Source organism: Nicotiana tabacum, chromosome 12 (assembly GCF_000715075.1).
Source record: "Nicotiana tabacum cultivar K326 chromosome 12, ASM71507v2, whole genome shotgun sequence".
NCBI classification, from domain to species: Eukaryota; Viridiplantae; Streptophyta; class Magnoliopsida; order Solanales; family Solanaceae; genus Nicotiana; species Nicotiana tabacum.
In genome coordinates, this window is record NC_134091.1 from 128007436 (window position 1) to 128024451 (window position 17016).

The 17016-nt window shown below is 35.6% G+C and overlaps 1 protein-coding gene across 1 annotated transcript; it reads left to right on the forward strand.

Annotated features, from left to right (window-relative positions):
* Nucleotides 1–519: 519 nt before the first annotated feature.
* LOC107795173 (apoptosis inhibitor 5-like protein API5) lies at nt 520–16842 on the forward strand. The gene is made up of 16 exons (XM_016617758.2): nt 520–825; nt 1082–1243; nt 2325–2424; nt 2509–2574; nt 8913–9025; nt 9284–9355; nt 9549–9698; nt 10413–10478; nt 10559–10624; nt 14234–14344; nt 14871–14957; nt 15044–15150; nt 15859–15973; nt 16070–16135; nt 16209–16312; nt 16399–16842. The coding sequence occupies exons 1-16, from the start codon at nt 739–741 to the stop codon at nt 16583–16585; spliced, it is 1659 nt and encodes a 552-aa protein (XP_016473244.1). The 5' UTR covers nt 520–738; the 3' UTR covers nt 16586–16842.
* The last annotated feature ends 174 nt before the right edge of the window (nt 16843–17016 follow it).

Genomic DNA, 17016 nt, shown 5'->3' on the forward strand with positions numbered 1-17016 from the left:
AGTTGTATTTTATATTCTCATCTACTTAAAGTAATATAGTTTCATGTCTATTCTTCGTCATTTTCTCTAACATTTCCTGCGCTAATTTATGTGTATTTTATAGGAAAAACTAAGAAACTATTTAGACACGAGACAACGTCTGGATTATAAAGGTCAGCGTGAAGGGAAACTTATTGATTAGAGGTCTAATATTAATGATCACCTTATTGATTAATTAAGGTCTTTGTTTATGTCAGTTCCGAGCTTACTTCAAATTAAGAAGGTGAAAAGGTGTCTGATTGTATTATATTGTATTATTTTGATATATAATGTTTGGATAAATTGTAGTGTTTGTCATCGTTTCATAATGTTAACAATATAAAAATTAAACTTGTAATATATGAAGTAGAATTATTATATAAAGAAGTAGGGTAAATATAAAATAAGACTATTTAATATTAAAGAAGGGTAAGACGAAATTAAAAAAATAAGATGACAACCAACTATACCAAATAGATCCTACCATAAAGCAATACTTTTGGAGTCCATAGGATTCAATAAAATTTAACTAACAATGAAGTGAAAGATACTTTCTCATAACTCACAGTATTACCCATCTCCCACCTCTTCAAAAATCCCCCTCTTCCCTCTCTTCATCTCTTAACCTCCGTTCCCTTTTCCTAAACCCTAGCGCTCTCTCTCTCATTCGCTCCGCAACATTTCTCTTATAATATTATCTCATATTGTGTTTAACCTCCAATGGCGGAAGCTACTGATGATTCCAACGACATCGAGAAACTGTACGAGTTCGGCGAACGGCTCAACGAGGCCAAAGACAAGTCTCAAGTCAGTAATATCTTATCTTCAGTTTAATTTTCGCTTTTTGTTGTTTCTGCTAGGGTTTCTGGAAGCTTCCATTACACATATTTTGATTATTTAGTTTTGTGAATTGCTTGCTCATGTCTGTCTCAAGCCAGTAGTTTCTCAACTTCAGTGTTTATTTTTTACATTTGTTTTTTTTCTGTTAGGGTTTCTGGAAGCTTCCATTACACTTTATTTGATTATTTAGTTTTTGTGAATTGTTTGCTTCGATTGAAAACAGCATAGGCAGGAATATGAGGGCATTATTGCGGCAGCAAATGGCAGTGGAAAGGCCAAGCAGTTAGCTGCGCAGCTTATTCCGAAGTTCTTCAAGTTTTTTCCTCAGTTAGCGGAGCAAGCTATTGAGCAGCAATGGTATTTATGCGAAGACGAAGAGCTTGGGGTTAGTATTCAACCCATACTTACCATTAACCTGTTATAGAATGTTGCTTACTATTTACTTTAGGTTACTAATCAATACTATTAAATGGAGTTACATGCGATTACATTTTAAAGTGACCTTATTGTTTAAGTTATATAGAATTTAAACTCCTATGACATAGCCTTGAGGTGCCCAGACCCTTTAAATGTATAAAACCCTTTGTGGGTGTTGGACTAATTTAAAAACGATTATCCATATCTCAAGCAGAAGTTATTAGATGGAACTCTTTAATTTCTTAACTAGAAGATATTATTTACTTTGTTCCAAAATCAACACCAAATCATGCGAGTAGTCATCAGATGTGCTAAGGGACATACGTGGCGTACATATTTAGCCAACTTTGTTAGGTGGCTTGCCCAAGAACAATAACTATAATAAGTGATAGTAAAACATAATTTGAAATCATAATTCAACATTCATCATCTTTCCAAGTTTCATAAAACACTTCAAAACCAGTTTAGGCTCCTTAGGACATAACCATAATTGTAAATCCATTTTATTATATTGGGAGTACCATTAAGACACTGACATTTACCACCATGTGACCAACATGGTTTACTCCGCTACACATTGTGTAAGTGGATAAAAGATGATACATACCCAATATGTATGGTTTCCAGAGATACTCGCCCCTATCTATAATATGAACACCCATCTCAGTAACCCAAGGTAATTTCCAAAGCATTTATAACTAGAAGTTAGTATAAGTTATTACATGGAACTCTTTGATTTTCTAACTAGAAGATACTATTTACTCTGTTATAAATCAACTCCAAATCATCTGAGTAGCCATCAGACATATAAAGAGACATACCTAGCGTATGTATTTAGCCAGCTTTGTTCTGTGGCTCACCCAGAAAAATAACTGTGATGGTGTGATGGCATTAATGTGGTTGTGTCCTCATTGTTATATAATAGAAATTGTCAAAAACTAGTTGTTATTGGTGGCTTATTAGTGAAGAAGTTGGAATATTTTAGAACTAGGTTTGACTTTTACCTTATATTGTCTAATAAATTTTGCATTTTCTTTATTGACTACCAGGTCCGTGTACAAGCGATCCGTGGACTTCCGCTTTTCTGCAAAGATACACCTGAGCATTTGTCTAAAATTGTTGACATTCTTGGCCCGCTCCTCGTGGCAGGTAAATTTTGTGCTCAATGCCTTGTGGACTTGGTTGGTTCGTATCATTTGTTCATATTGATACAGTTTATACCAATTATGTCAGGTGAAAATGTAGAGCGTGATGCTGTACACAAGGCTCTTATGACCTTGTTACGTCAGGATGTGAAGAGTGAGTTTCTGCTCCTGAAGTTTAGCATTAAATCAGCTCTCCCCGAAACTATAGAAGTCCAAGAGTTTCATGGTCAATAATTTATCTTCCACTTACATCTGTTATTACTTATTAGTAACATTATGAAGGTTTCTAGTGTGATTATTCATCACAACTATCCTTACTTTTGTATTAACTGGAATTCTCAATGTTGATGTCGTTAACGAATTAACATTAGTAGTCATTGCAATGTCTACTAAACCTACAATTACTTCTAATCTTACTTACACTGGGAAAAATAAGAGAAGCTACAATAACATCTAATCTTATCAGATCAGGCCCAGTGTTGTGAAGAGCGTGAAGCGAGAAAAAACGACAAACCCCATTTCGCTTAAAGCGAGAAGCGAGAAGCGAAGCGCTCGCTTTTTTGAAGTGAAGCGAAATTTAAAATAAAATAAAATTGCATAGACAACACATATAATTGTAAGCAAATGTTCAATACTTCAATGTAAAAACTAAATAGTAGCATCAATTAAAGCACAAAATGAGCATCCTATTCTTCTACAAGATTGTCAAATTCTTGTATTCCACTATCATTATTATATTGCTCGTCATCTTCTTCAACCTCTTCTTCTTCATCAACTAGGGACATAGTAGCTGCCTCTTTTCCCTTCCTCTGTGAACTTGAAGTTGAGGTACCCCCCTCAAACCATAAATCCTCTCCCCAATTCCACGCGCCTCCGCAACATCACCCCAAGTGAAATCAGAAGTTTCCTCAAATACTTCTTCATCTGCATGATCTTCCGGGACTCCAGTTAGCCATTCATTAGCATCATCGACGTTGTCCAAACTAATTGGATCAATTACATTGCGAGCGTTGTAACGACGCCTCAATGTTCTATTGTACTTAATGAATACTAGATCATTGAGACGCTTCAAGGTTAGTTTGTTCCTTTTTTTGGTATGAATCTGCAAATAATAAGTAATTAGTCAGTTTAGGACAATTGAGATATAATTTAATTATCTCAATATACTAAATCTTTCTTCTTAGTTCTTACTTGTTCAAACACGCTCCAATTCCTTTCACACCCGGATGAGCTACATTTTAGACTTAGAACCTTAATGGAAAACTTTTGTAAATCCGGAGTGGAATGGCCATATTGCTTCCACCATTCAACTGTAGAAGTAGAACAAATTTTCAAAACATAATATTGATAAAGAAATAACTTATTAACTATAAAACAACATATAAGCACTCGCTCACCTGGTGACTTCGTCTTTCTTTGTCTAATCGCCATGTTTTTTCCAAAAAGTTGCTCAGCGTTCCTATAAATACTAAATTGCTCTGTTATTTTATCTTGCACGGATTCTTCAGGTATCAACTTCTCAATACATTCATAGTATCCATTCCACAAAGGTTCATCTCCTAGAATCCTTTCTTCATTGTCATAAAACAGTTCCGGGTTCAAAACAAGTCCAGCTGCATGCAAAGGGCTATGAAGCTTACTATCCCACCTTTTATCTATGATCTCAAAGACTTTTTTGTATTTTCTTTGATCATTAAACGAGACTTGAATAGCCTCCTTTGCCCTATCCATTGCTTCGTACAGGTAGCCCATTGGTGGCCTTTGCTCCCCATCCACCAAACGAAGCACTTTAACTAAAGGACCACCAATCTTCAATGCATGAACCACATTGTTCCAGAATGAAGGAGAAAGTATAATATCTGCAGATTCTCTCCCTCGAGCTTCCCTTCCATAGGCACTGTTAGTGTACTCATCTGAAACAAACAACTTCTTCAAATTGCTTTTTTGCTCATACATCCTATGCAAAGTCAAGAAAGCAGTAGCAAATCTTGTCTTTGCGGGTTTCACCAAGCTTCTTTGTTTAGTGATTCTCTTCATCATATTCAATAACAAAGGCCTTTGAACAATATAGGAATGCACTCTAATTGCCTGATTAAAGATTGAACTAAAGGGTCTTTCCTTGAAAATGTCACCGAAGATCAAATTAATGGAATGTGCTGCACACGGAGTCCAATAAATATGCGGGTACCCAGCAGACATCAAATCGCCAGCTTTAACATTTTCACTGGCGTTGTCCGTGACAACTTGAACAACATTTTCTGCTCCAATAGAGTCTATTGTACTCTTGAACAAGGAGTACATTTTGGTTGAATCAGTCGAAGAGTCGCTTGCATCAACGGACTCAAGAAACAGGCTTCCCTTAGGAGAATTCACCAAGATATTGATGATCATTTTTCCATTTCTCGCCGTCCACTTATCCATCATAATGGAACAACCAAACTTGTTCCATTCTACTTTGTGCTCCTCCACGATTTTGTTCACCTCTGCCACCTCTTTTTTTAGATATGACCCTCTAACTTCATGATATGTTGGAGGCTTCATTCCTGGACAATATTGGCCTACGGCCTCAATAAAAGCAGAAAAAGTGTCAGTATAATTAACACAATTAAAAGGAAGACCTGCATCATACATCCACCGCGCAAACATTGTAATTGCACGATCCCTCAAAATCGTTTTGGCATCAATTTGAGGATTACCACTTTTTCTTTCCTTATCTCCAGATTTTTGCGAGAAGTAACAATCCATAGGACCTTTGGTCTTGCCAGTAGATCCACAACTAGAAGACATTGATTGCATCCTTCCCCGCTTTTGTGATTTTGGTGGAAGCGACGAAGCATTGTCACCTTCTTCTGTTTCATCATCGTCATCAAGATTATACAGTTCTTGTTCATGAATCAGTTGAGTCTTTAACTCTCTCTTTTTATGAAGGAATGCTTTCAAATCTTCCTTCACATGCGACGGAACTTTAGGACAAGATGCGACATTTGGATCATTGCCGATTAGATGCGCTTTTTGACGATAGATTCCTCCATTTGAAATTTTGTCACAAAAAAGACATCTAATTGCCATCTTGTTGGTCTCGCAAACTCTTTCAGAGTAAGCCCAAGCCGGATCTTTCCTATCTTCTTTTGGCGCCATTAAAAGAACAACTACATAACACATAAGAAAGGCAATAAGAACTAAGAATAAACTATAAAGGATATAAAAAATCATAGGAATTCTCTGTTAATAACTGAAAAAATTGGGCAGTAAAATTCTGGAAAAATTTCGCCAGAATTTCGCTGCTTTTTGGACGTTTAGAAAGAAAAAGAATAAGAATAAGAAGAAGAAGAAGAAGAATGGAAATCAGAAGTTCAGAACATACCTGTTGAAGTCTTGAAGTCTTGAACTTGAAGTTGAAGAAGAAGAAGAACAACCCTAGTTGATGATTTGAGATTCTTTCAGAAATCAGAAGTAGACGAAGAAGTCGCTGCTGTTGGAAGTTGAAGAATACTAGTCGCTGTTGTTGAAGATCAGTGTTTAATCCAAAAAACTTGTTTTTAATAAAATAGGGTTGAGTATTTTAATATAGAGAAGCGGACGCTTCTTCTCTTCGCTCCGCTTTCCCCGCTTCTCGCTTTTTACAGAGAAGCGATCGCTTTTACTGATCTGAGTCGCTTCAGCAAGCTGAAGAGCTGCCTTTCACGCTTCGCCTCGCTTCTCGCTTAAAGCGATGAAGCGAGCGCTTTTTTAAACATTGATCAGGCCCAGCATGGTTGTCTGAATGGGAAACTCCTTGGTCATAGGGTTTTCTTCAAATTGACACAAGATATCCCTAGAGGATAGAAGATGCCTGAACTGTGTGACTGAAACTGGTCTTTGAAAAAAATAGGAAGTGCTGAATGCGTAGACAAGTCTAATAATCTCAGGAATGTCACTAACTGCTGCTTGTTTCACTAATATGAAACCTAAAATATTTATAATCGTATTTATTACTATCTTGACTTATGAAATCAATCAATCAATCACCTCTACGCATCAATCCTAAACAAGATTACATAGTTGGCGTCAACAGTATGAATTTCTCTTTGACCATTTTACTATATTCGGGCCTTTATAAAACATATTTCATAAGTCATACACACAAAATATAAAAGCTACTTTCGATGTTCTGAAATGGTTGTACTATTTTGTGTTTGTGGATTCTAGAGCCGTCAATATGGGTTTGACCCGTCGGTCCAGCCCGACCCAATGCGTGATTTAGCAGGATTGAGCTAGAATTTTTGGAGCCCATTTAAAAACGAGGCATTTAAGCCCGACCCGATTAAGTCCGTGACACGTGAGGCGTCAAAGAGGCTGGCCCGGCCCGGCATGTGGGCCTAATAAAATATTTATTTAAAATATGTAAAAAATAATAAGTATACTGCCTCTAGAGATGGAAAGTCAGAATTGGATCTTTACTTAGAGGAACCAAAACTTGATCTTGAGAAGTTTCAAGAGATGGATGTTGTCATGTATTGGAAGGACCATTCTAGAAAATACAATGATGGCGCGTGATGTACTTTGTATTCCTATTACCATTGTAGCATCGGAATCAACATTTAGCATTGGTGGCGTGTTCTTACAAAGTACATAAGTTGCATTTATTATGAAAATGTCCAAACACTTATTACTACTCGAAATTGGCTGCACAGCTTTTTCCAAACTCAAACTTGAAATACTTTTTTATGTGAATTTGAATATTATTAGTTTTTAAAATTTAATTATTCTTAATAATTAACTAATTAATATTGCATATGAATTGTAAATGTAGATGAAAGTGAGATGTTAAGACAACCTTGTCACAAGTGGATTCAAATGTGTTTGATAAAGATGATGTGTTGGATATCTCATAAGCGTTATGGATGTTCTCTTGAATAGTTTGTTTTGACTTTTGACTTTTAGTGAATGAAATATAGTCTCGTCTTTTACTTTTTTTAGTGTTTATTGTGATATATTGGAACAATATAAAAAGTTATTAAGTTTTGCGAATTTTTTCCAATAAGATATTTTTTAACTTTTAAATAATTATCTTTTTTAGGTCAGAACTTAAAGAAAAAATATAAAATTATATTTTTAAAAATGATGGGCCGGCCCGTGGGGGCCCGTGGCCCACATATGGCTGGGATGTGCTGACCATTATAAGGCCCATCAAAATGGTGGGCTATCCCAATCCAGCCCGCCAATTGCTAAAGCCCACGTGGGCTGGGCTAGCCCGGCACGGCCCATATGACCGCTCTAGTGGATTCACATAAAATCATGTCATGGAGATTTTTATGATATCATTTTTGTGAAAAAGAAGAAGAGGAGAACTGTTGTTATATTTGGGTTGATTAACAATGTAGAAATGGACTCTTAAATAGGAATTTTGTGCCGTATGAATAAGAAAAATCTAACTCTTGGAATTCTTAGTCATAGCATAATTATTTTGATAAGTAATTATGGCATAATTATTAAGATATTCTACACAGAATTCTTAATTATTCTCTTGGCTAATAAATTTTTTCTTTTTTCACGAGTAAATGAATTTCCTCTTGGATATTATATTTATTAAGTATATTTTGTTTAGTTCACTTAACCTTTAACATGCTCCTTCTAACTCAAGATGGTGAAACAAATTATGTTTACTGACTACATAAAAAATAAACAGAATAATAAATAGACGTGCCTGTGTAGTGAATAATCACCAAACGAAAACCACGAGGGAGTTCTTTGTGATTTGGGAAAAAACTGTGGGGCATTGGCATCTGTGAGGGTTCAAGGATTTGATTAATATAACAGGCGCGGTCATTGTTGTCTTTTCCATTTTAGGGAATTATTGAGTTGCTCAGGTAGTGTAGTAGTGCTGGTGGATGACATTACCGTGAGATGAAGTGAGGTTTGCATCATAAAGGCCTTTTTGTTATTTCGGTGTTAGCACTGGCAATCTAGGTGGCTCGTGCTATGAGGGAAGACTTGATGGGGTGGCTGCCTTTTCTCCTGAGTGACTTTCTTTGTGTGTGGTGTGGGGGGGTGGGAAGATGTTATGCATTCTCAGTAGCTTAGTTGAGTTCTTAATATTAAGATTAATATATTCTTGAACTGTTTTGCATGCAAAGGATTTCACTATTTTAGTCTGTCATATACCATACCAAAGAATGAGGTGAGTGCAATTCCATCTGGGTGATTCTGAACACTGTTTGGTAATTTAATACACCTGCAATTTGGGCACAGTACCCTTTTTCCTGGTTTCTTTTTGACATCGGCTATTTTCACATCTTTCCTTGCACAAGGGATGATAGTTAGTGTGCTGCCTTGATACTAGCTACCATGCTATGGAAAATGGTTATATTATTGGTTTTCTGGTACTCACATTATATTGATGAATGCTTTATAGATATTATGTTTGCATTTATTCTCTAGGTCAGGTGTTTGAAGTCATGCAATTCACATTGGTTATCCTGCTTACGATTTGGTTGCACTTGTCTATTGCAGCCTCTTTAACTGCTCTGTTTAAGCATATTGGAAGCATCGAGGATCGGAGTGCTGAGGATCTTAGCACTTGGGAAACCATTCGTGAAAAAACTCTGTTATTTCTTAGAGATAAGGTGTTTCTCTACTCTTGAAGTATTTTCTCAAGGAAAAGGAAAATGAACTCTTCCCATTTGATTTATGCTGGCAGTCAATTGACTAAGAAGGGATGAATTTAACACGGTGACTGCAAAATGTCTTTGTTGTCCACATGATCATGGATTTCCAGTTCATTTGACTTGGACTAACTGCATATATCTTTTCAGAAGTGTCTATTGATGAACTCCATAAGTTTGTGGCTGATCATTGCTATAATGAATCCCATTATTTTGCAGGTGTTCCCTCTTAAGATGGAGCTCCTAATGCCAGAGGAGGTGCAGAAGCATGTAACTACTTTGGTAAAGCAGGTATGGATTGGTATCATGTTGAATTTTCTCAAAGAAGTTCTCTTTCAAATTCCCAGTTTCTTTTATATCAATTTTCTTTTTAAATTTTAGGGCTAAAGATACTAATCCATATCAGATGATTCTATTATCGGTATCTGTGGGTTTTAACTGTCCTTGCTTTTGTTAACCAATCCAAAAAAATGATGTTTTGTAGAATTTGCAAGATGTAACGGCTGCTGAGTTTAAAATGTTCATGGACTTTTTGAAAAGCTTGAGCTTATTTGGCCGTGATGCTCCTGCAGAGCGTATTCAGGAGCTTGTTGAGATTATTGAAGGTCAGGCTGATCTTGATGCTCAATTTAATGTAAGTGATTTAGTTCCTTTCCTTTGTTGGGAGGCAACCCTAGTTTTGTATGGTTGTTATGTTATTGGTGTTAAGCAACTCTCATTACCATGGCTATGCTTGGGTGATCACTGCTTTGACTAATGCAATCTTATAACTGCATTTTTACTGATAAATTTTTTATAGCTGCACTACTGTTCCCCGTTAAGGCTCAGGATTTTACTCAATTCGTGCTCAATTCTGAGTTCTGCTTGCTTTTGTGCATTTCCTCTTCAGAATCTTGAGGGTACACCCAGTCATTAAAGGTCAATGCTTCTAGGATCTGAGAGAATCTACTTGAATTTTGAACTGAATATGTTTCCAGGCCTTTTAGAAGGTAGAAGGAAAAGAGATTTGTATGGTTAAACAAAGAGTCTTTGTTAATTCTAATCCAAAATGCTTTCTGGGAAACTATTTGATCAGAAAGGTCAGTAACGTACCATTTCTTTGAAGATCTCCAGTACAGGGGTATAGTCTTGGTACTACTTTACATAGTATTTACAGATAGTATTTCAGTGGTTTTATGAAGGCCTAAGGTTAGCTTTTGATCTCTTACTGCCATAGGTATCTGATGGAGTTCATGTCCACAGTTTCCTTTGCATTCGCTGCAACCTTCCCTTTTAACAAAACTCAGAAAAATTGATACCTGCTGCCTTTGGAATATGCATCTAAAGTGCTTGTTTACCTTTCTGGTAGGTGTCAGATGCTGATCATATCGAGAGGTACATATTATGCCTTTCAATGGCACTTCCCTTCTTCAAGGTGTGTACTATTTTCCCTTAAGTTGTCCAATGTATAGTACTCTTGCAGTAGTCATTGACTTCACATTCATTTGTCTTTAGAGGGGTGCATCGGCCATTAAGTTTCTCAACTATCTGAACAAGCAAATCGTGCCTGTTTTTGACAAGGTAACCCTTATGATTCCTATATTAGTTTCTTCATGCAGTGAGTACATTTTACACACTTACAGTTAGGTAACGTGCAATTACTTTATAGTACTAATGCAAATGTTTTTGCTGCAAGCTTTATTTTATGTTTTTTCCTGATTTTATGCATTGATGCTGTAGAAACATTTGTTTCTTGTTATTATGGTTAGAATGCGTAAGAACCATTACTCTTCTGTATACGGTGAAGGGTCGCTTATCAACAGTTACTAGGTTGGAGTTTGGACACCTTATAGATTAAAGTAGCAAATTATTTTGTTTGCTGCTAAGGAGGGCTTGTTTTGAAGTGTCGAAATAGAAGAGACGAGTACCAGGTGGTCTATTTTTGGATTTATGAGCAGTTATGATTTTTGAAGAGAAGGGAACTAGGCTAAAAGGAATTCCAGGAATCATGTACAGTCGTCGATTCCTGAGGCATCTTATTTATGTTTAGAACTTCATTATACAATTTTTCGATTAGGCCAACTGCATCATACAATTTGAAACAGCAACTTTTACAAAAAACCTATATTGATTGGACTAATTGACTGAGGAGATTTGTTGCTGGTATCTACAGGTTGGAAACATCTGTTTCTTTCCCAAAAAGCATAGAAATATCCATAAGTGTCCCTATGAAGCTACTTTTAAGCTTAGACGAATGCAATAGCTTGACCCGGTTACAGTGATGAAGTATAGTATTCTAGGAAATTAATGAAGTACCACTACTGCTGGGAAGTTCCAGAATCACAATTGTCGGAGAAAAGAAAAGAAAAACACAACGGAATTAGGACTACAAAAGAATTAATTTTTTTTTGGACTAGAGTAACTAGGCCGGAATCAGTATATATTGAAAGTAGCCATTGCATGCATAATTTGTTATTGTGGTTTGGCAGAATCTTATGATTTGATGCAATTTCTTAGCAAGTGTCCAACTATTGTTGGATTTTTTTATCTCAATAAGATAATACACTTGAATCTTGATTAAATTAAGTTTTGGCACTCCAAACTATTTAATTCTTTGATTTTGGTGCATACTAGCTTCTGCTAGAAGCGCCATCTATGATATTATTTATTGGAGAAAATTTTGAATTCCATACTATACTAGCAGAAGGCTTAGTTTATGACCCGTGCTTTCAAAATCGCAAAGAAGCAACGAGGTCCATGAAATTCAAAGCGAAAAGCGAGAGGTGAAGTGCACACTTCTTTTAAGTGAAGCGCACTGTTTACGGAAAATAGAATTACAATACATGAATGAATTTAGTACTATAGTAGTCAATTTCAATTAAATTAACTAATCTCAACTACAATAATGCTGTTGTTAATCCAACTCAAAGTTGAGATTTGAAGAATCGACTGTTTCTCATTAGAATAACTTTGTGCATCATTTGAAGCTTGCATTTTTTCTGAAGCGCAATACATCATCCCTGAAACAGTGACCCTTAACTTCGCATCGCTTCATTGCTTTAACAGACAAAGTGATAGCTTTTAATAACCCTGGTTATGACTTGATCCGATAGAGTCAGCACACAATTATATCTCAAAGAAATGGTGCTCGTAACATGTTAAATATAACAATCCCAATTACAGAATCAGAGATTCAGAGTAGTCAAAAGCGAGAAGTGCTTAGGTCTTTTAGAGCTTTAAATGCAAAGTGCAAGTAAAGTGTGGGCTTTAGCCAAGAAAAGCGCCAATGAAGAAAAAATAGAAAATAGAAATGTAATGCAAGAAAAAGTAACTATAAACACAACAATAATTTTTTGGACAAAAGAATAGAGAAGGCTTTATATATATCTATACTATATTAAAAGCACTAAGCCCTTAGTGAAATGTTGTTCACCTTTTTTACCCTTTAAAAATAGAGTTTACACTAGATAAAATAGCCATTTAAGTATTTCCTAATATTTAAGACTCGAAAATTCGTTGAAATTGGTTATTAAATCTTTCCTTATTTAAACTAAATACCTAAAATTTAGGACTTTAAATTTGATTAAAATTTTACCTTAACTAAATTTTTAAAAAGTCAATTATTTGGAATGTTAGTACAAAAGTTATAGACGGTCTTTGAAGTATTTTGGCAATTAAGTGACATCCTAATGACACTCTAATTGTATTATGATGAACAAAATAATTTTGTAACATCAATGAGTAATTTTTTTAAGAATAATTTTACTTCATTTAGTATTTATAACAACTTACATTTATTTATTCTAATTATGTGGTAAGTTATGTGAGACTAAAATTAAAAACTACTAAATATATAAGAAAATTATGTTTCACTTTTCTATTAATTTTGGCTTTTTCAATCACTCTAGACTATTATAAAATCACGAAACTTCAACGCAAAATTGATCACTTTTTAATATTTAAAAATAAATTCATATCGGACAATATCGTAGTTTAGTTAGTACTTTCTAATATTTAAGACGTTATCAACTAAAATTTTGACTATTAAATCTTTTTTATTTAAACTATATAGGAAATCCTAATATGTGGGAATGTAATCACAATAAGATAAATTATATAAGTTGAGTAAGTTAATTTTCACAAGAATTCATAATTTTAGGAATTGTTATTTCACTCGGAACAACAATAATCCGGGTGATATTATAAGTTTTCCACTTTAAAATACTAAGATACGAAAACTTAAAGCAAATTGTACATAAATCATACTTAGGAGCTCACGATTATTTTCAGATTGCTAAAATTTTAATATTTAAGGTTGGTAATGTTGAAAATGTTAGCTATTTAAGCTATTCTTTTTTAAGAAAATGTTAATAAAATATTTTTTAAAGTGTTGTCATAGTAATTTCTTATAATGTCGATAAATCCATCTAGCGGATAGATATTGGATGTAATGCAAAAAAAATATCAAACTAGGAATATGTAGCTAACTGATATTACCAATTACTATTGAGTTAAAGGAAGTAACAACATATATTAGCAAGTATCATCTCTTATCATGATAATAATTGAATCAACCTAGAAAAGATGGCATGAGAACCTAAATCTATCCCTAACGAAAGTCCAAATAATAAGGCATTTGTAGAGAAGAGATCTTTTTTTATTGAGTTAGATAAATGTGATTCATGTTCCTGATTTTTTCCCAGTAGTTTGAATTTTTAAATTTTTGTTGATAATTCAAACACTTTCGTGCATAATATCTCTGTAACTTGTATTTATTGATATGAAATACACGCGCAACACGCGTACTCTAAGACTACTATATGTTGTACCCTTAAATACAGAAATCATGACTGAAGGTGAACACACTTTAGAGAAGAGGGTGGAAAAACTATAACTAAGCTATATGTATGCTGTTGTGCCCTTAAAGACATCCCATTGGTGAAAATGCACATGCCTTAGCACCTTGATGCCTAGTTGCCTACACTCTGAGCGAGGAGGAGCGCACAACCCGGCTTCAGGGCTAAGGCACGCTATTAGCGAGCCTTTAACAACACTTTAACTACACTTCTCCGAGTTTGAGTTTCTCTCTTTTTTTTTTCCTTCTTTTTTTCTGTTTTTTACCACTCTTCGCTGGTCCATATTTTATGATTAGGGTTTCCAAGTTTTCAAGGGCAGTAATTTTTTTTTCAGCTTCCAGAAGAACGGAGATTGGACTTGCTAAAGAACCTTTCTGAATGCTCACTTTATGCAACAACTCAGGATTCTCGACAGCTGCTTCCATCATTAGTTCAGCTCTTAAAGGTTTAACTTTGAAGGTTTCATGAATATTGCATTTGGAACTTTAGAGTTGGGTAGATATGGAGATTCTATATGTGTTCCCATCACTTGCTGCTTATCCTTTTTCTCTTAAACATCAATGCTTCTATTTCTGGTTTAGTACGTGAAAGTACAGGGAGAACACACAAATACATTCTTGCTCTTGCCATGTTTATTGCATAATTCATGAAGTACAAAAATTAGTGTAGTTTGTTTTTTTGTGGTTGCTTAGTATCATAAGCTGTACTGCTGTTATTCAGTCTAGTTCATTGCATTTCCTATCAGCATTTGGTTTTAGCTGTACTGCTGTTATTCAGTCTAGTTCATTGCATTTCCTATCAGCATTTGGTTTTAGCATATTATTGATCTTCTCTCTTCTAATTGACTCCTGTGCATACAACATAGTTTAGGTATGCTCTTACTAGTTTTGCTGTGTGTTTCCAGTCACTAGGATCCCCTATTGAAATGCTTTGAAACTCTTGCTGAAAATGACGTTCTGGTGTTCTCTCAGAAATACATGGTTCGAAGAAAGATTGAAGAAATTAACTACACGTGTATTGAGTGTTTGTTGTATACCTTTCACCATTTAGCTCACAAGGTAAGAAAGTTCCTTTTCACCCATGGATAATATACCTGATGCATGGAGCCAACCTGCTTAATACTTCTTGATTTGGAATTTTATAGGCTCCAAACGCCACAAACAGTCTCTGTGGCTACAAGATTGTCACTGGACAACCATCGGATAGACTGGGGGAGGATTTCTCGGAGCAATATAAGGACTTTACTGAGAGGTGCTTCTTCTTGTTCTTCTGTTCGTTCATGTTACAATCAAACTGTATAACCAATGCTTGCTATTTCCGAAGACATGATGCCAATTAATGATTAGATTATGTTTTTGATCAAGAAAATTCATTTTGAACTAAAAATGGGATGCCGGCTTCAATATCAATATTCTGGTTTGTGGAAAACCATCTATTTTTAGTTCATACAACTGTATATTCATCTAGCCGAGTAGCGTCATTCCCAAGAGAGCATCTCATTACGTTTTGTTTAACACAAGAAATATCAGACACCCCTTTCTTTTTCCCTTAAATATTGAATATGGTGAATTGTGTGTGTAAGGTAATTTTCATGCATCTTAAGTCTACTTTACTAACCTGACGACAGCTGAATATCCTATGAGCACCACAAGTAGTCATGCAATAAGAGGGTTTACACCACTTCCAGAATTAAGAGAACTGAGGGCTTCTCTCTTTCCTTTCTTCCCCCTCTGAGTAATTGGTAAGAATAAAGGCCGAACATGGGTTGGGGGTTGGATTTTTCTGTGTCTTTATTGGGTTAACAAGAACTTAGGAAGAGGCTGTGGGTAGTATGGAGCATGCTCCTACTAGCCCAAGGAGAGGAGTTAAAGGAGAAGCTGGAGTTCTGTCATATTGTAGTTGTTGCTGGTCTTTGCTTTTAATCTTTTCAGGCTGACGTCCTTCATGTTGATGAAACAGGTTGAGCACGGTTGAGGATTTGGCTAGGGCTATGATCAAGAAATTAACCCAAGGAATGTCAGATCAAAACAAAGCAATGGCTGCTGCTAAAACAGAAGATGAAAAGGATGCAATTGTGGGTTTAACCTTCTCTCTCTCTCGCCCTATCCTCCCTTGTAACCAATTTTTTTCTTCTGTTGGTGTGAACTTGGCTGTTTTCTATGATCTGCAGAAGACGCAGAAGCAGAATGCTACCTTTACGCTTCGGGCTTGTAACAATATATTAGCAATGACCCAGGTAACGCCTGTTGATTTTGCACTTTTTGTTCTACAATCAGCATGCTAGATGTGTGACATCATATATATCACAGCCATTGCATACAAAAACACCAACTTTTATTGGAGATCAAAAAGTAAATTTATCATGGAAAGAAGTCGCGAAGCCATCGGGTCCTTCAACTGCTGCTGTTGCAGGGTATGTGGATTGTTGACTTTAGTCATCGGTAGTATTTCTCATTGATGAAGATAGTAATGTCTAATTATATAATATTTTGGTCACAGTCAGAAGCGACCAGCTGCTACTACAAATGTGTCGAGCAATAATGCAACAAAAAAGGGCCGTGGAGCCGGTGGTATGCAGCACCAGCTAGTTAACAAGGCATTTGCAGGTATATATGATGCTGGAAGAAGCAGTGGAAGAGGAGGTAGGAGTTGGCGTGGTCGTGGAAGAAGAGGGTCTTACCGCTAACGTGCATGCTCCACTGTAACATTAATTACTTTCAGAACGATCAGGTGATCTTTTCCCTCGGTAGGATTTGGATATATCTTATAGAGACCCCGATGAGTTGTTTAGGCATCTAAGGAGAAGGCAGGTTTATTGACAGAGGTTCTGATTCTGTAGATTTCTTACTGATAGTACTTTATTTTCTTTATGTAACTTAAGTTTGTACTACGAACCTATAATAATACAGTAGTATTTAGTTGCTATGAAATTATTGAATTTCCTATGTTCGTTTTTATCGCATTAGTTTGGTTGAATCAATGCATTTTCATTGTTGGTATGATTTGGCAGCTCATCAAGAGGCACTGAAGGAAATTGAAAAGACAGATTCATGAACTGATTATGCAAAAAATTTCAACGGTAAGATTCTTTCTCTTGTGTTCAGATTGGAGCAAAGC